The sequence below is a fragment of the Phyllostomus discolor genome, chromosome 4 (assembly GCF_004126475.2).
Source record: "Phyllostomus discolor isolate MPI-MPIP mPhyDis1 chromosome 4, mPhyDis1.pri.v3, whole genome shotgun sequence".
Classification (NCBI taxonomy): domain Eukaryota; kingdom Metazoa; phylum Chordata; class Mammalia; order Chiroptera; family Phyllostomidae; genus Phyllostomus; species Phyllostomus discolor.
Window position 1 is genome coordinate 208,907,215 of NC_040906.2, and position 26,396 is coordinate 208,933,610.

General features: G+C 57.0%; 1 protein-coding gene across 17 annotated transcripts in view; it reads left to right on the forward strand.

Moving 5' to 3' along the window:
* The window catches only part of AFDN (afadin, adherens junction formation factor), a 104,093-nt gene that overhangs the window by 28,244 nt on the left and 49,453 nt on the right, over positions 1–26,396 (forward strand). For 11 of the 17 annotated variants that reach the window (XM_036024973.1, XM_036024977.1, XM_036024985.1 and 8 more), the window contains exons 4-12: positions 1,673–1,836; positions 3,505–3,665; positions 5,309–5,466; positions 7,607–7,718; positions 8,717–8,884; positions 11,722–11,766; positions 15,814–15,908; positions 16,795–17,057; positions 23,189–23,258. In XM_036024973.1, the coding sequence (XP_035880866.1) occupies positions 1,673–1,836; positions 3,505–3,665; positions 5,309–5,466; positions 7,607–7,718; positions 8,717–8,884; positions 11,722–11,766; positions 15,814–15,908; positions 16,795–17,057; positions 23,189–23,258 (1,236 nt within the window). The remainder of the gene's footprint in view (positions 1–1,672; positions 1,837–3,504; positions 3,666–5,308; positions 5,467–7,606; positions 7,719–8,716; positions 8,885–11,721; positions 11,767–15,813; positions 15,909–16,794; positions 17,058–23,188; positions 23,259–26,396) is intronic. The other 6 variants (XM_036024976.1, XM_036024978.1, XM_036024982.1 and 3 more) reach the window with 3 other exon arrangements.

The window sequence follows — 26,396 nt, forward strand, 5'->3', positions numbered from 1 at the left end:
TTAGAGGTAGCCCAGCTGCTCCCTGCTGCAGCCTCTGTTTCACGGAGTAGTCCCAAGCACTGCCCCTCACTTTTTTTTTTAATATTTTATTTATTTATTTTTAGAGAGGGAAGGGAGAGAGATAGAGAGAGAGAGAGAGAGAGAGAGAAACATCCATGTGCGGTTGCTGGGGGTCATGGCCTGCAACCCAGGCATGTGCCCTGACTGGGAATCGAACCTGCGACACTTTGGTTCGCAGCCCGCGCTGAATCCACTGAGCTACGCCAGCCAGGGGAAGCTCCTTACTTGTTTAAGGGAGAGTTGTGAACGCTTCAGTCACTAAGAGGTTGAATGCTCAAGGAATAGCTACAGTCCCCCCTCCCCCCGGTTATAAAGTCAGAGTGCTTGAATGAGAATCAGAAGGGAAAATAAAGCTTTAGTAACCTGTTCACAGGTGAACCTCCAGCTGCAGCTGGAGAAGGCCCGTGTAGAGCCTCTCTCGTGTTACCGTGCAAGGTCGGGAGTGAGAGGGCTTCCCGGGCTCCTCTGGGTGCCGCAGCAGAGCGGGGATCGGAAGCCCTCCCCGGTGGCGGGCGGCGTGTCTGGAGCTCCCGCGCCGCTGCCCCTGCGTGGGGCCCTGCGGCAGAGGGGCACGATTCGGGGAAACCCCAGTTCTGTCTGAAGAAGGGTGGTCTTGCACGAGCACTCAGCACTGACAAGTGGCAGCAGGCGCAAACATTGAGAACATTTTGGAAAAGATGTTCTGTTTAGCTGTCTTCCCCCAGCAGATTGGGGAAAGACCGCCATTGTCCCTTCGGCAGCAGCAGGTTCTCGCTTGGTTAGTGTGGTGTCTGTGCCCCCTGCGGGGGTCTCGGGCACACGGAGGTGCGTCCGTGGCCTCCCGGGTTAGTGTGGTCCAGCGGCTGTCCCGTTGGAAGCGTTGTGTACAGGGAAGTGGGACGGGGGCTTTGTGGTTCACCCTGCACTGTGGTGTCCGCGGGTGTGCACTCCTGCGGCCACGGAACCCGCCCTGGGGCCGGTCGGGGCGGATGTGTGGGTGTGCGGATGCTGCCGTCACGGGAAGGTGGCTCTTCCCGGCAGGTGACCGCGCCTGGTGGTGGTCCACCAGTCGGCCTGTTCACATGCGTCAGAAACGCGCCTCTGTCATCTGGCATGCTGGGAATTAGGGCGGACCAGCAGGTACACAAGATACCTGAGAAACTTGGCTTCATTAAAGCTGATTTATTACAGATACTCTCCACATCTCTTTTGAAGTTAACTGTAAAATAGGTAATGATTTTAATGCTTAGTTCCATATTTTCGTAGATTTCTTTATTCGTATTCCTTGATGTAAATGATTTGAATTTTTACTTTTGAAGTCAGATTTCATGATTCTCACCTTAGTTTTCTTACTGGGTTTGTTTGGTTTTCTCTTTGGCCACGTGATCAGTCATCAGTTCTGTACTGTGGTAAAACCCACAGAGAGTGAGGTGCACAGGTAGCGAATGTAGAAACCCCTGAGACTTGACGAGGGCGCCCTGGCTCCGACGGGCCAGCGAGGGGGCATTCCCACCGCCCCTGGCGCAGCGCGGGCCGCGGGCTGCGGCGTGCGGGGCGGACCGAGCCCAGCCTTCGGTCGGGTTGGCGGGGCTCCGCGCAGTGGTCCGCATCGTGATCTTGTTCCTTTCATCAGAAGGTTCAGAGCAATGGGCCCGAAAAGCAGGAAAAAGAAGGCGTCATCCAGAACTTCAAGAGAACGCTCTCAAAGAAGGAGAAGAAGGAGAAGAAGAAGAGAGAGAAAGAGGCGATGAGACAAGCATCCGAAAAAGACGACAGACCCTTCCAAGGGGATGACGTGTAAGTGCCCTTTGGAAACACTGTTTTCTTTGCGCTCTGAGCCAGGTGTCTGCCGGCAGCAGACCGTCCGTGAGGACGTCGGTGTGGGAGAACTCCGGCGCTCGTGGGACGAGGTTTGTTGCTGGCGACAGGCGTCGTCCCCCTGTGCTGGCACCGCACCCACTGTCCTTGTTCCAGGGCCTCAGACGCACCGCGGGGCAGGCGCTCAGCTGGCCGGACGCGCCCGGGGCCTCCGGCAGCCGGTCCTCGCCGCATGCCCTGCGCTGTGGGCTGTCGCGGGACGGGGCCCCCTCTCTGCAGTAGCGGGGTCTCCAGTGAAGGGAATCTGTGTCGTCATCCACTGGCGGCCATCTTTCCACACCGTCATTAGCTGCTTGTGTTTATTCTTCTGTTGCCGTGACCTCTTCAGGTCTCTCTTTCTTCTTTTTTGATCGATTCAAAGTGTTCTGTATGTGTTGAGGATATTAACCGTTTGTCAGCGAATGTCATTCACTTTATAGTGGGATTTGAGCCCGTTTTGCGTTGTCCCCCCGTGGGTTTAGCTGTCAGTCTGTGGGGCAGGGAGGCCTGCGAAGGAACCTGCGTGCGCTCCTGGGAGCAGTGGTACCGAGCAGGGCTCTGCCCAGTGCGGTTCTGCCAGAGAAAGAGCTTGTGTAAGCGTGTTGCTCGTATGTGAAAAATACCAAAGAAAAGAAGAGGTTAAAACGTAGGTGAAGGTTTGTTTTATTTATCAACTATTTTTTAAAATGGTTTATTTATTTGGTTTTAGAGAGCGGGGAAGGGAGGGGGAGGGAGAGAGAGAGAGAAACATCGATGTGTGAGAGAAACATCAGTGGGTTTCCTCTTGCCGCCCCCACCCAGGCATGTGCCCTGACTGGGGATTGAACCAGCGGCCTTGCAGTTTGCAGGAGGAAGCCCACCCTTCGTGCGGTAGGGGTCAGGGCTGTTTTATTTATCAGCTTAGTTTATGAGGTGTTATTTATGTTCAGAAGGTTGGCTACTTAAAATGAGTTAAGTTGGTCAGCTTAATTTCCTTTTTGAAAACAGCCTCAAGAAAGTGAACACTGGTAAATCTTTTAGTGAAAAAATCTGAAGTATAGTCAGTCTTATTTTCATTTTGTCTGTTTTAGGGTAACCTGAGTGGAAATTACTGAAATGTATCATTTATACATTTTTCTTTTTCTTTTTAAAGATTTTATTTATTTAATTTTAGACAGAGGGGATGGGAAGGAGAAAGAAGGGAAGAGAAACCTCAGTGTGTGGTTGCCTCTCACGTGCCCCTTAGGGGGAACCTGACCAGCAACCCAGACGTGTGCCCTTGACCGGGAGCGACCCTTTGGTTCACAAGCCAGCACTCAGTCCACTGAGCCACACCAGCCAGGGCTGGGCTGTACATTTTTCTTTTAGCTTTGTTAATACACAGTAATTAACCTGTATGAACTCACAATAGACTTATAAATTTTAATAGAATTAAATATTTTAATTATAAATTTCTGCTTAATTCGGCATGTTAGCTTGATTGGCGAGAAACTGCACCCTTTATCCACAGTGACTGCAGTTCCTGCGTGGCAACATAACAGCCCACGGCAGGCACAGGTGCAGCCGGTGGAGGGTTGTACTGTTCCTGATAGGAAATTCTAAAGGGCTTTCGGTGTCCCTCCCCCCCAGGGAGAACTCCCGCCTGGCCGCGGAGGTGTACAAAGACATGCCCGAGACGAGCTTCACGCGCACCATCTCCAACCCCGAGGTGGTGATGAAGCGGCGCAGGCAGCAGAAGCTGGAGAAGAGGATGCAGGAGTTCCGCAGCTCAGACGGGCGGCCCGATTCCGGTACGGGGGTCCAGTGGCTTTCCCGCTGGGGTGTGTCGTGCAGGGTGGGGCTAGTCACGCTTCTCACGCCTGCAGGGGGCCTTCCTGGGTTGAGTTTGTGGGGGAGGTGCCTGCTAGCAAACGTGTCGTGTCTGTGCAAAGTCAGGGTTGGCTTAAGTGTGAGAGAGATGGGTCTCCTTACACGTTCTTCCCGCACGGCTCGTTTTTTTACCTAAATCCTGGCACGTTTCAATGTGTACAAGGCAGGAGAGAGACGCAGTGAGCTCCCCGTGAGCCTCACCGTGCTTCCGTGATTGGCAGCCGTGTGTCATCTCTGCCCCTCACGTATTGCTCCCTTTCCTAGTCTGCAGTATTTTGAAGCAAATCCAAATTTCTTGTTACTTCACTCACAAATATTTCAAAATATTTTCCTGTAAGGGGAGGATTCCTCAAAACCAAAACCACAGTAGTATTATCACACACAAAAGAATCAACAGTGATTCCTTAGTAACATCAAATGCCTAGTCGCTGTTCAGACTTTCCTGTTTGTCTTGGGGACTTCTCTGGCTAAGCCAGGAATCAGGTAAAACCTGTGTACCTCAGCTTGGTCTTCCATTCTAAAACTCCTTTCTTTTATTTTACCTCCCAGTTTGCCTGTTTGTTGGTTTGTTAAAAAAAAAAAAGACACAACCCCAGGTGGTTTTGTGGATGTTGCCGAGTACATCCTGTGATGCCGCCCACCATTTGTGCCTCCTGTTTCTCCATTGCCTCGGGGAGATGAGGTCCAGGCCTAGGTTTTTTGGGAGGAGGGGGCGGGACAGAGATCCTTTCCCTGGTATCGTCTGCAGGTGAGCAGTGGTTTGGACAGAGTTCTCACGAGTCGTGAATCTAAGGCTTCTGTGTGTGCTCACCGGTCACTGGCGTCAGGTTGTCCGAGTGCAGGTCCGTCACGAGAGGGAAGCGCAGTCCGACACCAGAAGCGTCACTGGGGTCTGCGTAGCGTTGCGTTACAGCTGCACAGAAACAGAGAGAACCTCGGGGTGCTTCCACCGCTCTGCTCTGGTGGTTCTCTCCCTCCAGACGGGCTCACAGCTGGAGACGTCGCTGCGGTTTGCAGTCCCTGGGGGGCGGGGCGCCCGCGCTTCCGTGCCAGGCGCCTCCTGAAGCGCCTGTGGACTCCGGCACCTGAAGTGTCCCGGTGTCCAGTCCAGTTTCTTAAGTGGCTTCGTCCGTGGGGTCGATGCCTGACCCGATCTGGATTTCTTGTTTAAGTCTCAGGTTGGGGAGGTTCTTGTTTAAGTCTCAGGTTGGGGAGGGGGAGGGGAGAACAGAGGCGCCCGGCAGCACGCGGGTCCGGAGTTGGGGACCCACCGGCGGAAGAGCAGCACTGCCGGGCCCCAGGGCCCCTCCTGTTCCCCCTTGGCTCTCCCAGCGGGCATCAGTTCCTGACCCGTCCACACGAGCTGGGCGCGCAGGGGGCACGGGGCGGTCCTTGTTTGCTTCTGGTGAGTGTCGTCCCACAGGATACGAGGACGGAACTGTGTGTGTCCATCCTTGCACCCGTTGCCACTGGAACGAGGCGCCCTTTCCTTAAGGGACTGTAGACGCTAGCTGTCGCCGCCAGCGGAACGGGGCTGTGCTCAGAGGTGGCCGGTGTTTTCCAGGTGGGACGCTGAGGATCTACGCGGACAGTCTGAAGCCGAATATCCCCTACAAGACAATCCTGTTGTCCACGACCGACCCCGCCGACTTCGCCGTGGCCGAAGCCTTGGAGAAGTACGGTCTGGAGAAGGAGAGCCCGAAGGACTACTGCATTGCCCGGGTGAGCCCCGGCCGCGCGGCGCTCGCCGGCCTCGCCCCGGGCGGGTGCTTGCCCTGCGAGGGGGGCGGGGACCTTTTCACGAAGTTGAGCCAGGGATGGTTTTCATCCCGCGGCGCCATTTAGAGTCGGAAAACCCGGGACCGTGTGTTAAGTGCTCGGGGAAACATCCTCTCCTCCATTACAGAAGGAATGTGTACCCCTGTCGTCAAGTAAGGAAAGTGTAAAAAGGCAAATTGGAAGTAAAAATTGCCCGTAGTTCTAGTGTCAGAGGGTCACAACAACTATTAACATTTTGATTTAGATCCTTTCTATTGTTACTTTACATATATAGGTAACTTTATTTTAGGAAGGTCTGGTTTAATAATTTTTTTTCACGAAGTCTATCATGAAGGTTCAACTTTTGAATAAACTGCATTTTGTTATTCATAATTCGCCAGCACTTGGTTGATATGATCAGAGCTACCCATATACCTTGGAGATAAAAGTTTTACTTTTGACCCTAGTGTGTGCAAATTTATTACCTAATAATCAGTTTCATAAAGTTGCATTGGAGATGATATGTGATCATGAACGTCATAACGTTTTTGTCTTAATAATTTCTGCCTAATTTATACAGTAAGATCAGAAAGTTAGTCCGAGTCACGCAGTTATAAAAGCCTACTTTGGGTGGTTATTCACAGCCCCTGTCGAGGTCATTTGATGATTTCTTTTGAGGCTTTCGTTATGTTGGTGTCTCTTTTGTTATATTCTTGCACATTTCCTTTTGCAAGCTTATGCTATACGAGTCAAGAGTTGATTATTATTTTAACTCTGAACTAGATGTTCTCTGTTTCCTTGGCTTATCATCTTGTAACTTCTGTAGTATATAGCTCTTTCATACTCATTCATTCACGCATTATTTTACCTGTTTTATTATTAAACAAGCGTGTGAGTTTTTCTCCTTTGGTAGGTAGCACGCTGGGGCAGGAAACAAGAGCTGCCTTCAAAAGAGCCTGCAGTAAGGGGGACAGAGGGGCCCGGACTGGAAAATGCAAACAGGGAGCTTTTACAGCGCACGAGGCGGAGAAGGCCTCCTGCGGGGAGGGGCAGGCGGCAGCTGGGAGGGCAGGGGGCGGGAGCGAGAACGCGTGGCCTGGCCGGAGAACCCGGGGTTGTCCCGTGTGGCTGGGACCCCCGGGGTGCATGCCGAGGCCTGGGTGAGTGCCGGCCAGACCTCGGAGTCGTGTGTGTTTTGAGCCAAAGATACTAAGTGGAGTGCAAAAAGCAAAGAAAGATGGATCCCTTTGGCAGAGGGTGTGTTGGGACACCCTTGCCCTTGGACGATAACCCGAAGCAGCATAGAGAGACACGGCAGGGCCCAGTGGGACGGCCTGGCCGTTTGGTGTGTGAGCGTGTCGGCACCTGGAGGGCGGAGTTCTATCGGGACACACTGTCGCCTCAGCTGCGGGCGTGAAGGGAAGCTCAGGTGGCCGTGACTCGGCCTCGTGTCCGGCGTCCGTGGCTGGGTTTCGGCTGCGTCAGCGCTCAGCTAGAACGAGCAGCAGAGCGGCGGTGCCGTCACCCCGCTCCTGTCCGCGTCGCTGCGGGCTTTCTCGGACAGCGGAGACGCTCGGCTGCCAAAAAATACCGGTGTGGTGCCAGGGCCGCTTAAGAGCGTAGTCATGCGGTATCTGAGAAGGGTGACTGACAACCGGGGAGGTTGAGTGAGCCCACCTGTAACACAGATCCGAACGGTCTGATTAAAGTGTGTTCACGGAGACAGGCCACCGCACAGAGAAGGAGGCCATTCCTTCCATTGGGCCGCTCCGTGCGGTCGTCCGGCGAGAGCCGCTGTTGATCTTGAGAATTACTCACGAGCTGACCATTGCACACCGTCCTCCCATGTGAAAGTTTGTCTGTTTGTTTGTTTGTTTTTGTGCTCGGACTACCTGTTTGGGGGCAGAGAGAGGCAGGTGGATAAAAAGGGCCCAGTCGAGCTGGCGAAGCTTTTTATCGGACACTTCTCTTTCGCTTTTGTTGGTGGTTCAGTTGGGGGATTGTCCATGGTGTTTGATCAGCTTGATTTCGCGGTGACTCTATTTGCCTAAAACAGCGAGCTCTTTAAATACCTGCTGGCTCACCTCCTGCTTTTTTGCTCTAGGTCATGCTTCCCCCTGGAGCCCAGCATTCTGACGAGAAAGGTGCTAAAGAGATCATCCTTGACGACGACGAGTGTCCCTTACAGATCTTCAGGGAGTGGCCCAGTGACAGAGGTACAGACTTCCCTTAGTTGATGAGCTCCTCCTCGGATGAGCGCCTGGCCCACCGGCTGCTCCAGTTGGCTGGGGCGGACTGGGTGCCTGGGGGGTGGTCTCTGGTGCTGCTCACTGGTGGACTGCCCCCTTTCCTGCACTGGCTCGTGGGTGCCGGGGCTGTCCTCTGGGCCCGAGGGCCACACTCGGAGGCGGCCGAGTGTGTAGACCTGGAGCAGACTGCCATGCTCAGTGGGTATGCCGCGTCTCAGCTGGTGGGAGGTCCTCATGTCAGCACTGGGACCCTTGCTGTGCGGGCCAGAGGGACTGGTGGGTTGGGACTGGTTTGTCACAATAAAGAAAACACCCTACAGATTGTCCAGTGATTCTGCTGTTTCAAAAGCAAGCCCAGACTTCTCATGAAGCGAGCAGTGTCCTCCCGTTATCTCAGAGCAGTGAAATAGTGGGCTGTGTCTCGATGGGACGGCGTTCCTGCCCTCCGACTCCTGTCCCCAGCCCATGGCCGCTCTGTGGGCAGCCCGTGCCTCAGCGAGCGCGCGGGGCCCGCCGCCCGTCAGTGCCACCAGTGCTGCGCGGGAGCCGGGGGTTTCGGAAGTGCCCTGGCCTAGCGCTCTTCCAGGACGGCACAAAGTGCAACTTTGTCAGAGTCGAATCCCTTTGAATTCGGAGTTAATTCGGTTGGATTACATGAAAACCTGCCAGACAGACAGGCACTTGTGTGTGAACGTGGTGTGTGTGCGTGTGAACACATGCACTGTTCATCGGGCGGTGGTTGGTGTGAAACGACGTCTCTGCCGACCACGTGTTGGCGCTCCTCACGGCCCATCGGGAGACCGGCATCTTCGCCGAGGAGGGGAGTGTGACTGGGGAGGCCCACACGGCCGTGCTGCGGGAGTGCCGTCGAACGGGTTTTCTGATCATTCCTCGAGTGCTGCCTGCCGGCCAGCCGGCCGCACCCGCTTGCGCCTGGCTCTTGACGGGCACTGTCGCTGCTGCAGGGGTCCTGGTGTTCCAGCTGAAGAGGAGGCCACCGGACCACGCCCCAAAGAAGACGAGGAAGCACCTGGACGGGAGGCCCGCGCGGGGGAAGGAGCGGGCGGACGGGTCCGGCTACGGCGCCGCGCTGCCGCCCGAGAAGCTGCCCTACCTGGTGGAGCTGAGCCCAGGTGAGCAGGGTGCGGGTGCTCGGGGCCACAGCGGGCCTCTCTGCTGGCCGGCCGCCCCGTGTGGACCGTTGATTTGTAACACGGGGACCCTCGTGAGATGACACCTGTTTTTTAAAAAACAAAACCCTACGGTCCTGAGGTATGTTCTTTCGTGCCTAGAAGGAAACCTCACATGGGCGGAAATTAATATTGTCAAGCAGAAGCTAAAAACGTGAACATAGAGGACGAAGGAGAGGTTGAGTTGATCTACTCCCTTGTAAAACTTCTTTTCAGAAGGTTAAGACAGACTCCTGTTAGGGCAGATTCTTAGAGACAAGTGTTTGTGCTGTACTGTTCATGAGCAGTTTCTGAAAAGACCATCTGTAAGTTTAACAGTGCATTTAAGAACTCGACGTGTAAGAGGAAGGATATTTGTTTGGTTTTGAAATGATCGCAGACCGAGTTTATTTTCACGTTAGCCCTCTATTTTGTTTATAGAACTCTTTTAACCAAAGCTGTTGTTGTAAGTGGGCCATCAGGTTGAGAAATGCATCGACATTCTTGAAGGAATGTTTTATGCACACGCATCTGTAAGTAGTGTGTGTGTGTGTGTATATATATTTGCATCAGCGTGGTGTATGTTTATTACTCAGGAAAACTCCACATTCCTTGTTTGGCTAAAACACTAACATGTGACCTGCACTGTAAGACGCTGTGAAAGCCAGGCCATTGCTCCTGCCCTGAGAACTGCCTCTACATAAAGCTCTTCCAGTCGTTACAGAAGGAGCTGAAGACCAGCTCCGCTCTGTGGGCCGCGGTGCCGTGGCTCCCTGGGCAGGAGGAGGGTGGCTCTCCCCTGGGTTCCTGGGGGTCGTGTCTGTCGCCAAGACTGTGCGACCGGTGGTCGGACGCGGTGCAGTCTGAGGCCACAGGCAGGTTACGTGGGTGCAGAGGAGATTGCACCGTCTGACCGGTGCAGACGGCTTCTCGGTGGCCGTGTGCTGCCAGCGGTGGATTTTATACTCGTTACGTGTGAGGGCTGTTAACTGACTAGCTGTTTGGGAGGAAAGTGGCTGTTGCTTTGTCCCTCAGTTCTCTGGCTGAAAAGCTAACTTAAACTTTTGGTTTCTCACTGTGGTTTGGAAACTTGTACTATGATGTGTCTCTAGCCCAGGGGCGTCAAACTCATTGTCACCGGGGGCCACGTCAGCCTTGCGGTTTCCTTCAAAGGGCCGGGTGCAATTTTAGGGCTGTGTAAGTGAAACTGCTCCTTAAGAGTTAAGCGAGTGCTCGGCCCTGCCACTGGGTAGACACCAGGTGCCGGAGGCCGGGCCTGGCCCACGGGCCCCGTGCCCACGCCTGTGCTCTGGCGTGGGAGGTGCTACCTGAGGCGGTGAGTAGCCACTAGAGACAGTGCTTTGTTTTTGAGCTTAAATTTGTTAGGATCCTTGGGCATTGGGTCTGTTCTTAAAAATTTTGCATTGCATGTTAGAAATTAATTATTTTGTTTTCTCTAAATCAAAATTTTTGAGGATTTAGGAGCATTACTAGTGCAGAGAGCATTGATAAATGGCCGACATGGAACACCTTTCAGGTGGATAATGGAAAGTCGACGTGGGTGGCCGCAGGGACAGTGAGGATTCATTGGTCACCGAGGTGGCAGGTAGTTACTGAACACTTGCGCGTGTCTGGCACCGTTCTGGGCCTGGGAGGTGAAGCACTGACCAACAGGTAGCCCTCCGACCTTGGGCGCTCACGTTCTAGTGAGAGTCGCTGTTCCGACTGCTTGTTTCATGCTCACGGGCCCCCGGGGGATGCCGTGCACAAAGTTTTGGCAGGTGTGGAGAGATGATGGAGGCTAGGTGAGTGTTAGTTTGGGACTGCTCTTCACCAAACGTTGGCAGTGGCTAATGTTCCACGCTTTTTTGTGCACTTCTTCGACCGGCTCTTCTGCTGCCTTTGTTCCGAGCTTCGTGAGCTTCTGCTGTAGGCTGGGCCGCGGGCACGGGGCGGAGAAGGGTGCCCCCGCCTCGGGCGAGTGTCACGTCGGGAGCTGCTCCTGGCACAGTCAGTCTGAGGAGTCCCAGGGGCTCTGTGTCATCCGACATCACTCCCGAGTCCGCCCCTGCCTCCTGGGGAGCTTTGTTTCTCCAACGGGTGCCTGAAACTCGGGTCTGCTGCCACTCCGTCAGGGGCGAGCAAACCGCTGGTGGCGGCGCTCAGCGCTGGGCTGGGGTCTTACCCCAGAGCTGTGTTCTCTTCTCTGGTGTGTGCTCTGAGTTTTCACGGCTGCTCTCAGCTTGCCGAGAGAACAGTTTGTTTTCCATTTACAAGCAAACAGCATCTGTAAGTGCTGACCTGGTGTGCACAGACAAGTTCCGTGTTTCCACCGGCACGACCTCAGGCAGGCGCCTGCCCTCGGCGGGCTGAGGTCCTGGAGAGGCGGGCGAGGTCTCTGCGGTGAGGGGCTTGCGCTTGCACTGTCGTTGGGAGAAACAGGGCTAACCAGTCACTTTACCCTTTGCTTTGGCTTTGACTGTGTTCTCTCAACAGAAGGAGCCGAGTGGGGTGCTGGTCCCCTGGGCAGTGCACTAACTTGCTCTTCCGCCCCTGCTGACTCCTCACCTGTCGTGCTGGTGTTTTCCGCGCCAGCCTGCGCTGTCTCTCGAACACACCGTCCGGAGCGAGCACCGCTGTCCTGGCCTCGTGCTCTGAAAGTGGGGGGGCGCACTGGCGCGGGCGGGCCGTCTCACTGCAGCTCACCTCTCTGTCTCTCTCCTCCCTCCCACGTGCTCTGCACGCCTCTGCCCTGCTGACGCGGCCGTCACCGGGGTCCCCTGCATGCGTTCGGACCCCAGGGAGAAGGGGTCTCCCTGCCTACCACAGCTGTCCCACTCACGAAGGTAACGCTCTGCTTCCTACTTACTCCTCTCTGGCCAGGGCGCTCGCGGGATGCACGGGCCGGCCGTGGCCGACCCAGCGGGTAGCTCGTGGGCTAGTTCTGCATGGGTGCGGATGACTTGTTTCAAGGACCTGAGTGTACTGGCATGTAATTCGTATCCACTAAGTAAGTGTTCCATGTCCGGAATTCATTTCACTTGATATTAAATGTATTTTGCAGAAATGTCCCATTCCTTTATTCAGGCTGTCTTAAGGGAGAATTTGGACTGAAAAAGGGAGAGAGCTGTCTCCCTTTCTCTCCCCTCACCTCCCCCCCCCGAGTAAGGAGGAGGGGGAGGTGGGAAGGAGGACACTGAGGGTGGGAGAGAAGGAGACCGCGGCTGAGAGGCAGGAGGGTGGCCCCGTGGGCACGGCTGGCGGGAGCCTCGCCCCGAACCCGAGGCCGCCCGTCTGGGCCCTGCATGGGGCCCTCGCTCCCGGGGGCGGTCTTTGTTGTGGGGAAGGGGCTTGCTCCCCTGTGACCAGGTCCTGGGTGTTCCTGGCCCCCCCCCGCCCCGAGGGCGGAGGCTCGTCTCCCCGTGCTGGCAGAGCTGGGCGTGCGCACTCGGAGCGTGCCCCTCGGAGCCTGTGTGTGTCCTTGTCGTCCTGAGTGGCGCGGCTGGGGCTGGGCCTACAGAAGAGGGAGCGCCTCCTCCTGTCTGCTTTCTGGTTCAAAGCTGTTTCAACTCTTTCTTCCACAGTGAGCGTGACCGTTGAATACTTCCCCATGCTGCGTAAAGTTTATTTACCTTTTAACATCTTATTTCAGTTGGATTTTCTCTAAACTGGTCATACACCTCTTCATTGGATAGTAACCAAACGTGGAGTTTGGTGGTTTTTTTTGTGATAGGAACAAGTCATATTTTCTGCTTATTTTGATACTTGTGTGCACATACAGAAGGTCCCAAGGCATGTTCTGTTACCCTGTGCCTGAGGGAGATCCCTGATGTTCTCGTGTGTGTGTGTGTGTGTGTGTGGTAACGTCCCGGTCGGAAACGATGGAGCAGCGGGGTAAACCGCCTCCACTCCCCTTCCTGGTGCGCACACAGAACCAGAACGTTCTTCCCGTGCGTGTTCGTGCCAGTTCCGCTGGGGGAGCGTTCGTTTTTCCCAGCAGAGGCAGTGAAAATGTGTGCAAGGTTTATTTCAGTAAGTTTTGATGATTTCTTGGCAATCTCTCCACCATTGCGTCGGTTTCACTGGAGGTAAGCTCTGTGGGGGTGTGCCTCTGTTCCCTCGACGAAGGCTCCCCTCCGGCACCTGGCCCCCGGCTCAGCGCCTGGGAGGCGGGGCCCCCTGGTCAGCCTTCTGGAAATGACCCCCCGCCCAGCACGACCACAGAAAGGAGGCGTTGGCAGCACGGACCTCCTCCCGGAGCTCCCCTGCGTGTGTGGAGCTGCGGAGCGGACATTGGTGCCCGTGGGAATGCCTGCTCTGGTCTGTCCAGGACGGGCTCCTCCCCTTCATTTTCAGACCCGGCCGGAGGACGTGCCTGCAGGCAGGGTGCGGAGCCGCGAGGCGTGCTCCGGGGCGCCAGGGCTGGCGCGTAGAACTCGGGACACCCAGACGAATGCGAGTTTCAGCCGAAACGGCATCTTGTTAGTGTCTGTCCCAAATGCTGCACAGGAGACGGGGTGTCGTGCATTTTACGTGACAGCCCTGAGTGGTGTCCCGACGTCTGTGCCGCGCCCCTGAAGGGAGGAGGGGGGAGTGTCCAGCTGTCCGGTCACAGGTGCCCGGGTGGGTGGCGAGAAGCTTGCTTCTGGGGAGGAGCAGCCGACGGGCGTCGGGGAGGGCACGCCTTCCCCTGCGCCTCTTGTGCCTCCTGCCTTGTGAGCCGCGTGACGTGGCCAGTGTCTCTAGGAGAAGGCTGGAGACTGCTGTCTGAGGAAACGCCCTTCTGGGTTCATGGTTGCCTGCGAGGTGCTCACTAGTACGCGCCAGCGAGGGGCCGTAATGGACCGTGGCCAAGGGGAGACACCCCCCAGTGTCTGCTCGGGGCCCCAGTGTGGCCTGCCCCGTCTCCTTCTCCTTCCCTGAGCTCAGCCCAGGCCCCACTCCACCTCCTCGGCCCCGTGGCCGCCGTTCAGGCTGCGCAGAACCCTGTCCGTGAAGGCAGCGTCTGTGTGTTCTGTGGCCGCGGGGGCGCAGTCAGAGCGGGGGGGGGGGGGGGGGGGCCGGAGGAGCTCGTGTCTGCCCCCTGGCTGGTGGTGACACCGTAGGAAGGGAGAGGCTGGGGGAGAGCTGTGGGCCTCTCCCTCTCCTTACAGTCCTGAGTCCGCTGGTGCGGACGCAGGAAGGTGCGTCATGCCCACTTGTTCACCTGTTCGCTGGCGCGCAGTGTGCCTGCCTTCAGAAGCATTCAACGTTCAGAAGAGTTTTATGTGGACTTTTCTTTCACCCCCAGACAGGCAGTTTTCATGTTTCTTGTGTTGTAACTTCGTATTGAAATGATTATCTTTGATCAGTTATTGGCTGCTTTTGTTTTCTTTATAATTCGTGTAATTACTGTGTGACCATACAGCATCGTTCTGTTTTCTTCGTTTTTCATTAATGATTTCTGAGCGTTCACACGTGAAGTCTTTGTCAGATGCATGCTCTGGACCAGACCCTGAGCTGAGTGCCAGGACACACCGGCCCCCGGGAGCTCAGAGCTGGGGTGGCGGGTCCATGGAAAGTGAGGATGGACATGGCTAATGGTGTGGGTCGTGGGGTGAGAGGGAGACTGCCCCCCCCCCCCTTGGCCAGGGCACCGTGGGGCCTGCCAGGTGTTTCCAGTGAGCACACCGCACGCCTGCTGGGGCCTGGGTGAGCGGGTCCTCGAGGAGCGGCCCATGTCCAGGGACGGCCCACGGGCTCGGGTGCCTCGTTTCGGGTCAGGACTTGAGTCGGAATTGAAAATGAACTGGTGTGAAGACTTGAGTGGCCACCATATCTGACGAGGCTCTGGTCCTGCTGTGGGGCCGCGGGTTGGACGCTGTGTCTCACGTGCCACTGCACTTCCTTGCAGCGGCGTCTGGGGGAGTTCAGGCCACGGCATGGCCTGGAAGCGGGCACGCTCCAGATATGAATCTCCTACCGCCCTCGGGGCTTCAGGTCCTAAGCCCAGCAGCTGGGGGGTTGACTGGCAGGTCGATGAGCAGTTCTGAAGGTTACTCAGGCACTAGTGCAGTGGGTCCTGGAGACACTGCTTGGTCTTGCAAGGAGACTGGGCGTTTGCACATGCATGCAAACTGGGCTGGCCCCCATGGCTGAGGTTTGCCGTGGTTCTGGGATTCTCTGGGGCTCGTTTCCTCATAGGCTGACAGCTCTGAAACCTCTAGTGCATGGACCACGGTGGTTGTGGCATGAGCAACTCGCCTGGGTACAGATGAGATGCTCCTGGCACTTCCGGCTGTCTCCACCACAGCAGCTCAGGCACAGGGAGAGCCGGAGCGCTGGTGCCTCCCAGAGCACGGGGGGACGCACAGAGAGCAGGTCCAGGCTCCGCTCTCTGGCCAAGCACTTGCCCAGTGGTTCCTGCTGGAACTCGGCGTCAGTGGTGGACGTCGGAGCCACTGGGGGACAGTATGCCTGGGGGCGCTGGGTGCTAAGACGCAGGTGTGGGCCTCCTCCCCAAGGATTTTGGTCCAGGAGGTCTGGGGTGAGCCTGAGGCTGCTGTACCTTTCAAAGCCTCCGTCAGCGATCCAGCTGTGCCCCAGCCGAGGGGTGCTGAGTGCCATCTCAGTGGCAGGTTCACCTTTCTGGTCCGGAGGGAAGGGCCGTGTATCCTTGATGATCTTCCCTTGCTAATAGAGTCACTCTTCAGAATCACGGACAGAAACGTCTCTATGTGATGAGGCAACGTTGGTATGAATGACGGCATTTATCACCTTAAATTGTATTAAACAGAAGCTGACGTGTTCAAATCACTTTGAATTTTCTCAACCCGGTCGGTTAAATTGCATGCTGCAAATTTGGAGAGCGCCGTGGTGTCGCTTCTAAGGTGACCTTCACTCGCGTCTTGCAGATGGCTCTGACTCCAGGGACAAGCCGAAGCTGTACCGCCTTCAGCTCAGCGTCACCGAGGTCGGGACGGAGAAGTTCGACGACAGCTCCATCCAGGTGCGCACCGCCGCCCCGCCCCGCCCCGCCCCTTTGGGCGTCCGTCCTCCCATCTCGGCAGGGGGTAGCACACGGTCTCGAGGGGACGAATGGGCAAAAACCAGGAGCTTCTATTCAAACGTAAATAGCTCGTTCACTGTGGGTCACTCTCACTCTCCTTTGCCTGAGTGTGAAAAGAGTGGAGTGTGAGTTTTTGTCCACACTCCTCCTCTGAAAACATGGAGCGGTCGTGCCTCTCCTCTGAGACTGTACGTTCTCCAGGAGGTGGTGGTCCTTTCACAGGTGTGTTTCAGCACCGAGGGCGATGGCCTCTGGAGTCCCGTCCCTGGGCCGGGCACGCAGAGTAGGGGCAGTCCATCGGCTGCAGTGGGGGTGCCAGCTGCATGCGGCTCTCCACCGCCCAGTGAATCGGGGCCCAGCACGCTCTGCGCACGAGGGGGAGGTCTGGGCTCCTCCCTCGGTGCCCCCCTCCTGGGCCCTCGTTTCTCAGCAAGGAAAGGGGGGTCAGCCTCCTCTGGCTGTGCTCAGTTCCGACCTCCCCCCCTCCTTCGCACAGCAGGGCGGCGGGTGGCCAGGAGTTTGGGATCACGATGATCTGCGTGGGGTTGCCCATTGAGTCGTGTAACCTTCACAGTGACCGTGTGCTTTTCAATGCAGAGTTACAGTGTGCCTTCAGTCGTGGCACTGGGTGCTGAAAATACAGTGTTCAGCTATTTTGACAGAGTTCAGTTATTTTTGGACTGTTGGTAGAAAACCCACTCACAGCACCAAAAACCCAGGTTTATCATTAGATTACGTGTCCTGCGGGAGGGGGACTCGCGGCTCTAAAACTCGGCCCCCAAGCGGCCCTCACAGCGCCAGCCGCTCTGACCCCTCCCGTCTCTAGCTGTTCGGGGCAGGGATTCAGCCCCATCACTGCGACCTCACCAACATGGACGGGGTTGTCACTGTCACCCCGAGGAGCATGGACGCCGAGACCTACGTGGAGGGGCAGCGCATCTCCGAGACCACCATGCTGCAGAGCGGGATGAGTGTGCAGTTCGGGGCATCGCACGTGTTCAAGTTCGTGGACCCCACCCAGGACCACGTGCTCCCGAGGAGGCCCGTGGACGGGGGCCTGCCCACCAAGGGCCCCCGACACAAGCCTGGGTGAGTGAGGGACACGCGTGGCCTCCGGGAAGGGGAGGGCGTGTCCTCGTGGGGCTGAAAGTGTTCCGATGCAGGCACAGGCCCGTGGTTCCACTTCTTATTTCAGTTCTTCGAACTTCAGCGTGGGCTTGTGGTTCTGCTGCTTGTTGATGCAGTTGGTTTCGGGGGGAGCAGAGGAAGGAAGGGTCTTCTTCACCTTAGCAACGGGGGCTGTGGCTGGCTCTTAAATCACGTTCCAGCGCTTTGTTTTTCATTTCGTGCTTTCGAACCGTACGTGACTGGCCTCCCTCCTGCTGATGGGGACGCAGGCTGGGCTCTCCCGGCCTTCCTGCCGTGCTGTATGGTTTGGCTCCCCCTAGTGCCTCTCGGAGGACTTGCGGCGTGGGCTCGGGACGGGAAACCAGAGCCCTCCTGACCGTCTGCTGACCATCTGCTGACCGTCCAGGAGCGTGTTTGGGGGGGGGAGTAAGGCACTGTTTGGTGACGTGTCGTTGCATGAGGGACCGTTTTGCAGACTGGCAGAGCGTGAACCTCACGCTGTTCGAAGCAGGTGGACGCTGAGGCCGAGGAGCACGGCCGGGGGCGGCCACCTCTGGGCTTCGTGGCACCACCTCCGTGTTCTGTCCCGAGGCCTGTCCTTCAGGCCAGCGTGAGTTTTCAGCTTCTTCGTGTCGGTGTTCGGACCGACCGTGGTGGTTCCTGGTGGGCAGCCGGGGCGCTCTGTGCCCCCTGTGGCACGCCGTGTCCACCTTGAGTCCAGTGGAGGGAAGGGTGGAGGCAGCTCGTGCAGTTGGACGCCACGTCTCTCTCCAGGACGAGCACTCTGCGGGCCAATCGCGTCCTCAGGCAGGCACCTGGGCGCTGCAGGCCGCGGGGGCCGCTGGGGGCCTGTGTCTGGCCCCGTCCGTGAGCTCCAGCGAATGACCGGGCCTCTTCGTTCTCTCGCGCCCTCACCCTCTGCTCCTTGGGAAGTCTGCATCCACCTTCAGAGTGAAGGCGCAGCTACGCCCCTTCCTCCATTCTGTGCCTGGGAGGGCCGGGTGTCCCCTCCCTTTCTTAAGCTCTGTTGTTATCCCCCTGTCCCCTGCTTCCTGTCCCTTGTCCTGACCTCAGCAGGGCTCCTCCCTTCAGCTTGTAGCCCTGCTCACGTGTCTTCCATCGGCATTTCCACCGCCAGCTTTTCCCCAGCTGGCTTCTTGCTGTCAGCACCAGGCACCCTGGCAGGGAGAGCGTGCCTGCGTGGCGTCCTCACGTCCCCCGTTCCCCGGGTGTTTACTGTCCGTGGAGAGCCTGCTTCAGTGCACTGCCGACTGTCTGTGAACAGGGCCTCCTGCCGTTGCCTCTCACTGCGGTGGTGCTCTTTCCGAGTTCGTACCATATGTTTCGGTGGCGTCGGCTGCTGTTGCAACATGCAGGCGCGATTCACGATCTGTCTGCCCCACCGTACAGCCGGTCCTTCGGATCTGCCCCAAGCCTAAGCCGGCTTTCACTTCCTGGGTGTCTTCTTAGAGTGCGTGAACTGGGAGAGCGTTTCAGCTGGTTTCTGTATTTCTGAGAATTGCAGAATGCCCCATCCTAACGTGCGTTTGCCTTACATTTATTTCAACAGTACTGCCCAGAGGTGGGGAGTCACCTCACCTCTGTGGTGAGCGTGCACGGACAGACAGACAGCGCAGGTGGACCCGCTGTTTGTTTGCAGGCATTCACAGTTTATGTCTGTCCTTGACCAGTCAAGTTCCAAGTGGCCTCCCCTCTTTAAGTAGGGACAGCTGTTGGTAATATCTCAAAGAATCGGGGTGACATCTTTGTGGGGTCACAGCTTGATCCATTTCCCCAAACCCTCTCTGAGCCTTCAGGAGGCCAATTCAGTGTTTGCTGCTGCTCCTGCCTAACTGCACGGCAGGCTTCCCTGACGTGGGCACAGACCGGTGCACAGGTGGCACAGGGCCCTGACCCCGGCTGTCTGTGTACTAGTGGGGGGCCCACTGTCGTGGGGTCTGCTGGCCTGGGGGACACGGTTTCCCGGGTTAGTGTCGGGGTCTGTAGGGTTTGAGCAGACCTCTAGGGGAAACTGGCTTTCACCTGCCATCTGTGTGGACCACGCCCACGGAGATCGCTCTGCAGCGGCTACTCCCGAGAAGGTGTTTCCCCACTGGCAGCCCCACTGAGACGCTTAGTCACCTGGGAGCACCTGGGCAACGGCTGGCCAGAGCTGATGGGACACCTCCAGAACAGCAGGGCTTTCCCAGGCACAGGTCCCCTCTCAGAGCGAACCCCTCCCAGGGTGCCCTGCCTGCTCCCCGTGCCTCCCTCCGGCTTCTCTCGATCGGCTGCGTTGCGGCACCCCTCGCCCCCCCCCCCCGCCCCCCCGCCCTCTGGAGGTGGGAGTCAGGCACCTGTCGTCGTCCCTTTGGCTGTTCGGGTGGAGGGGGAGCTGGTGCCCTTTCTCTCTCTTGGAGCCGAGGGAGCTCAGCTCCCCATTTAACCGGCAGGAGCTTTGTTCAGGCCCTCTGGGAGCAATCTGAACGAGCAAGCTGAGGTTAAAAGCAATAGCACGGTTTTTTCCTTTCCCTGAGTTAGCTCAACCCTTGCTCACCTCAAGGACTTTCTAAGAACAGCTTCAGTCTTTTTGGCCTGCTGCTAGAAGGCAGGGGTCACTCCCCCAGTCCCGAGACCCTCTCCCCGTCCTCCCAGTGCGGGGCAGGGGGCTGCTGGGGCCCCGGCTGGTGCCTCTCACGGGGTCCACAGAAAGGTCCTGGGGGTCTCCTTTGGACCCCCGCTGACCACGCCAGGTAAACGTCACCACGAGGAACACTCACACCTCTGGGAGTGTTTGTCAGAGTTTGTTGGAGCCAAACTGCGGCCATGCTGGGGAGCAAGATCTCAGATGCTCCCTGGTTTTAACTCTCTGGAGGAACCAGTTTGCGCTCCCACAGCAGTGCACAGGGATTCCCTCTTCCTCATTTCTCACCCGCCCTTGCCGTCTCATCTTGTTGCCGACTGCGCCACCCCCGGCAGCTGCAAGGGGAGCACTGGCCGGGGCTGTGGCTCGCGTTCCCGCTGACGAGCGCAGCTGAGCCCCTGCGCGTGCTCCTGCCCCGCCAAGCCTCTGCCCGGCGTTTACTCGCATTGTCTGGGCTCTTGCTGTTTCGTGTTGCGTTCTTTATGTGCAGGGTGGAGCGCAAATAGTTTTATAATCGTTCCTCTTGAAAATAAGGCAGTAATTAATCATAATATGGGAATAGAGTGTTTTGCATACTCCCGACTGCAGACCTACCTGCCTTTGGTCACTCTGAGTGCTGGATGTTCACCCCCCCCCCCCACCGCCCCGTCAGACGTGTGGCTGGCGGGCATTTTCTCCCATCCATAGGCTGCCTTTTTGTTGTGTCGATAGTGTCCTTTGTGGCTCTAACGCTTTCCAGTTTGGTGGAGTCCCACTTGTTTATTTTTGCTTTTGTGGCCTCGGCTTTCTGTGTCAGGTCCAGAAAACTGGTTGTCAAAACCCATGTCAGGGAGCTCACTGCCTGTGCCTCCCAAGGGCGTCATGGCTGCAGGTGGCACCTGCAGGCCTTTCGTCCACATGGGGCTCGTTCTTGTGTCCGGGGCAGACGAGCGGTCCAGTTCCATCCTCTGCACTGGTTGTCGGTTTCCCAGCGCCGTTCATTGAAGAGACTGTTCTCTGCATTGTGTGTCCTTGGCTCCTTTGTATCAAAGTAGTTGACCCCCTGTGTGTGGGTTCATTTCTGGGCTCTCTGTTCTGCTCCATTGATCTGGATGCCTGTTTTTATGCCAGCGCCGTGCTGTTTTGATCACTGTGGCCTTGTAGTGTAGTTTAATACGAAGGAAGGTGATACCTCCGGCTTTGCGCTTCCCCAAGATTGGGCTTGTTGTTTGGGGTCTTTGCAGGTTCCACACAAAGTGTAGAATTGTGTGTTCTGTTTCTGTGAAGAATGTCCGTGGACTTCTAATGTGGATTGCATCTGGAAACCACTGTGGGTAGAATGGACATTTCAGCGATAATCTTCCAGTTCATGAGCATGGAATAGCTTCTGCTTTTTGTGTGTCTTCAGTTTCTTTTATAAATGTCTTAAATTTCCACTCTACAGACCTTTGACCTCCTTGGTTAAATTTATTTCTAGTGTTTTGTTCTTTTTGGTGCATTTAAATTTATTCCTAGGCATTTTATTCATTTCTGATTTTATGTGAGTCTTTTCTCTCTTTTTTTCCTGGTTAGTTTAGCTAAGGGTTTATTCATGTTGCTTATCTTTCCAAAGACCTGGCCCTTAGTTTCGTCGATCTCTTCTGATGTCCGCAGTGTCTGTTTCTGCTCTGGTCTGGGTGACTTCTTTCCTCGTGCAGCGTCCAGCTTTGTTTGTTCTTCTGCTTCCTGGAGGGGCGCGCGACTGTGGGTCTTGGCTGCGGAAGCCAGGGCCCTCGCCTGCGAGGCTGAACCAGGGTGGCGCAGACGGAGGCAGCGCAGGAGCCACAGGGACTTCCTGCCGAGGGCACGGGGCGGGCCGCAGGCGGGCGGGGGGGGGGGGGGTTAGGGGCTTCCGAGGCTGTGGCGGGTCACTGGCAACTCCCTCTGGTCTGCGCTCGCGGAGCCTGCGGCCTGTGGCTTTGTGCTCTGAGTGCTGAGGGGCCTGCGGCGCCTTGGCGCTCACACACAGAGCCCGGTGTGGATACTGTCATCCAAGGCGCCGGTGATGTCACTGTCTAGTCCCGCATCCAGGGTGCAGTGCAGATGGACCCATGTTGAACTTGAAAGTTGTAGTTGCTTTAGGGGGAGACGGGGCTCGCACGGTGTTGAGTCCATCTGCGATTCCAGGACAGTACTGCAGATGGGACTGAGAAGGCTTCGGTCGTGTTTTGGCGCTCTCAGAGGAAGGGAGGGCTGGGCGGGGCGTGGGCCACTGTGCGGGGCGGGGAGAGGGGTCCGCCCTCCTGGCCCCTCTGCACTGCCGGGCTCGGAGCAGAGCGCGTTCTGCTCTGGGTGAATGTCTTGGTGCCAGAGGGTAAGTATTTAACTTCACAAAAGTTTGTAATGCATAAATCATTTTCCGAGGTTGATACTCAACCTTTAGCTAAAAGTTCTACTTTCTCGAAAGTTACTGTGTATTTTAAAGCATGATATTACTTTGCATCACAAGATGATTTTTTTATGGTGATGAGGTAGAGGAAGCACTTGTACCTGCTTTTTAATTTGAAAAAACTGTTCTGAACTTCTCTGTCACTTCCTAGTTTTATTCTGTAGTTCCATTTTATTCGAGCTCAATCAATAGATTGTGCTTAAATAAAAGGTTCAGGTTAAATAGTGCTTTAAAATTGGACCATACACTTTTCAACATGGTGAAATGGGGTGACTGGAGCTTTTCTGATGACCTGCGAAGCCCAGGAAGTCCTGGCACTGCCTCTCGCTGTGCGGCTCCAGGCCCTGGTGCTGCTCCCCCCCCCACTGTGGGCGGGGCTGCTGCGGGGGCGGGGCCAGCGGGCTCCGGCACCTGCACTTGTGCCAGCGCCACTAGCTCGCCCCGGTTACTGGCTGTTAGGAGGTTTGGTTTGTGATCTGAGTTAATTTTTCATAAGGATAGTTTTAAATTTTTGATATTTTGCGCTAGTCTAAAAAACTGTTTAAACAAGGATAACTCTTGATCTGATGACTAACACTATCAAAAATTAATTGTTTCTTCATCTGTGGCCTAAGTAGTGGGGTCCATAGAAACCCTCAGCCTGGCTTTCTGGCAGGCTGCCGCTCGGCCCCGGGCCGCGTCCCGCCGGGGAGCACCACGGCCCTGGGGCAGCTGCGCTTCGTGTCTGTGGCATGTGCAGCCTGGGGAGGCTGCAGGAAGAGACAGCTGGCTTTCTTCTTTATGGTTCCTTTCCATTCACTGTTTTTAAATACAGTGTTGAAATACGCGATCCCGAGAGCACTTAGCATGTGTCAGAGAGACAAGTTCCTAAAGTGACAGTCACTCTTTCAAACTCTGTAATTTCATGTGATGAAAAGGAAAGGGTTTCTTGGAGATCTTTGAACGTCTGGTGCTTAGGCGCCTGTTCCTTTTCTGGTGCTAGGAAGAGACTGCCTCGCGATTCGAGAGTCACGTTCTCTGTGTTGTTCTTTGTCCCGACAGAGTTGTTCAGGAGACCACTTTTGACTTGGGAGGAGACATTCACAGTGGAGCAGCATTACCAACGAGCAAGGTAGGTGGTTGCGTGTTACCTGGTGTGCGTGGTTAACGTCATAGGGACACGGATGAACAGTCCGTAGTGTCCTCGTAAAACTGTTGTTCAGACACACTCCGCCGTGTCTGCACTGGGGGGGGTGTGACTCTTGGGGGCACACGGCACAGCCGGCTGGCTGTTCTCTTCCCTGCTCTGTGTGACCAGCCTCGCTCGGTCAGGTGACCCCTGAAGACAGTGGCTCCTGCTCCCCTGAGCCCCTCTGCTCGGCCGTCACTGCCGCCAGTCTGAGGGCTGCCTCCTTGGGCACCGGGCCTCCCCGCCACCCTTATCTCGGGTGGGGTCGGGTCCTTCTCTCCTCACCGTGGCTGTCTGTTGTGGGAAAGCCGGCGCCCGGAAGGCAGCGGACTAAACAGCAGGCCCCCGGCGTGCTCACTGCCGTGCGGGCGGCTGGGCCTCCCCTGGGCGGCGTGTTAGCTGGTCTTGCCGATCGATGCCCACTGTGTGGCCGAGTTCAGCTGCTGCGGCGGTTTTCATCTCGTGCACGTAAACTAACGACTGAAGTTCTGCGGCACACCCACGGAAGGTCCTTCTGCGGACCTGACAGAAGATAGGCGTAATTCTGATTGACTTACAAAAAAATAATAATGGTAATCACCTACACTTTTTTGCCCTGGAATGACTTTTAAAAAAGTCACGTGCCTCTTCTTGCGTCTAGGATTAACCAATCAGACACAGCCTCATTGTGAGACACGGTCAGTGAGATGCGCTCTGACCTGCGTGTTCACGGCTCGGGACAGAGCACGCCCACTGCACGGCTCGCGTCGTGCTGGCTGTTGCCGTTGCTTTGTTGGACAGTCTAAGAGCAAAGAGGGCAGTGCCTCTGACTCCGTAGTCGGGCGCTGCGTGTGTGACAAGTTCTCGCGCACCCTGGGTGAAAACTGCTGTGCCGGGGGGCCGGTCGGGGCCAGGCTGTGCGGGGACATGGGGCCTGCCGGGCCGCCCGTCTTCTTGTCCCCTCAGGTTCCCTGTCGGACCCCGTGCCCTGCCCTCTCTCCACGGGGCGGCCCGACGCGCTGGGGCTGCTCAGGAAGCGTGGGATCCGCAGGCCTCCTTCATGGCTTGCGCTGGGCACTGGCTCTGCCTGGGTTCAGGCCGCACAGGGGCCCGGGCACGGACTCCACAGCCCTGACCTTTCCCTGCTCCGCAAGCTTGCTCGCGTGCCATGGGCGTGGCTGGCACATAGTGGCAGATGGAACGAACTAACACAGAGGGGATGTTCTCTGTCCTGAGGGGCCCCCTCCACAGGGCTGGTCCAGGGGCCTGTCCCGGCTCTCCTCGGGGCCTTTCCTCTCTCAGCCTCCACCTCCAGCCGCTGGCAAGTTCTGCTGCTCCACCTGTGGGAGAGTCCACAGGCGTCCACCTTCCTCCATCATCCCGGGGTGGTCACAGGCAGGAGTGTTGTGCGGCCCTGGAGGCAGCACCTCTCTCCCACAAGTCCTCCTCCTCCTCCCCCTCCCCCCGCCCCAGTAGCCCGACTGGTGCTTCCGCCGTGTGCATTTGATTCTGTGACCCTCACCGTCAAAGCCCCCCGGTGGTTTCTTACCCCAAATACCACGCAGCCCTCCCTCCCTCTGGCCACACAGCTCCTTCAGACCCGCCCGCCCTCCCTCCCGGCTGAGTGCGCGCTGGCCCCGCCCCAGCCCCTGACCCCAGCACATGCCTCCCACCAAAGACCCGGGGCGCTGCCCTTTCTACCCCCCGGCCCGCTGTGTCCACACGCTCGCCCCGCCGTCCTCCAGCAGCAGCCCCGTCGCTCCCCGGAGGCGGGCGCCCGCAGCGTCCGGCAGCGGTGTCTCTGAACTCCTCGTGCAGCCGTGCTCCCGTCTGGCCCCTGCCTCTCTGCCAGCTGACCGCGGAGCTCAGCGAAGGAGGGTCCTGCCGGGCCTGCTCCCCGCCGCCCTGCTGGGGGCAGAGCCTCACGCAGTGCGGCGCAGAGGCTCAGGGAGGAGCTGTTGAGCCCCGAGGGAGCACGTGCTCTGGGAACTAGGTGTCACTGCCTTCATCTAAGTTCAGTTCTTTATAAAACGGGTGGCCAACACAAGAAACCTGGGAAACTGAGAAAAGTAACAACGTGAAGGTTGTTCATCGTAACGCACGGTCGGCTTTGGGGGCGTCTCAGGGGTCCCTCCGGAACTCCCCATGCACGTGAGTGCGCTCACCGGTGCGTCCGAACGCAGGTCCGTGCGTGCGCTTCCCGTGGGCACCGGGTGGAAGCACGCTGGAGTTGTGTTGTGATGTGTCGGCACGTAAACGTGCCGTGGTTTGCCTGTTGCCTCGTCACTCACGTGACACAGCTTTCCGTGGTCTGCGTGTCGCCGCGCCCCGGCCCAGCAGTCGTGGCTCTGCAGACGCACCTCCCGGCCGCAGCCATCGAGCGGGAGCCCAGGTGCACACGTGCGCAGCGGTCACGCGCCCTGCGCCCACGAGCGCCTTGCACATCCACACAGCTCGGCAGCATGAGAGTGGTATTACTGCAAGATGCTCAAAACACGTGGGAGGAGTAGTTTTTACAAGGTAGGTTGTACAGTCTCATTTGTGGGAAATGAAGAACTACAAAGATACACACAGCACGGTATTAATTTCTCGTTGGTAAGAGAAGGATGGCTTTTGTTTTACTTATCTGTGTGCAGTCTCCTCAGTAAACAGATGTGCTGAGGACTCCTAGGTAAAACGTTGCCACCGTGGGTTTCTTTCTATAAGTGTGCTGCTTCTGTTCCGCTCGTGTCCTTGACGTAGGGCGCTCGTCCCTTTTGTCTGCTGTCGGCCGGTCAGGGGTGTGGACCGTGCGGGAGGGCCGCCGTGCCTGCGAGTTCTCCCTGCACCAAGCAGGAAGTAAAGCACTTTCTGGACTCCGTCCTCCATTAGGTGTTGGGCTCTAAGGGGCAGGCTTTTAGTCCTGCCGTGAAGCTGACAGTCGACCAGAAGAACCCGGCGCCTCCCGCTGCGCGGGTTCTGTGTGCTCTGTCCCGACCTAAGACAGCTCTTTGGGGTAAAGTCACCGTCCGCACCGAGCTTCTGGGGAGCCCTTGTGTGCGTGCGTGCGTGTGCCTGGTGTGCCTGCCTGCGCTGTAAAGTGAGCCTCTGGCGCCGGGCAGG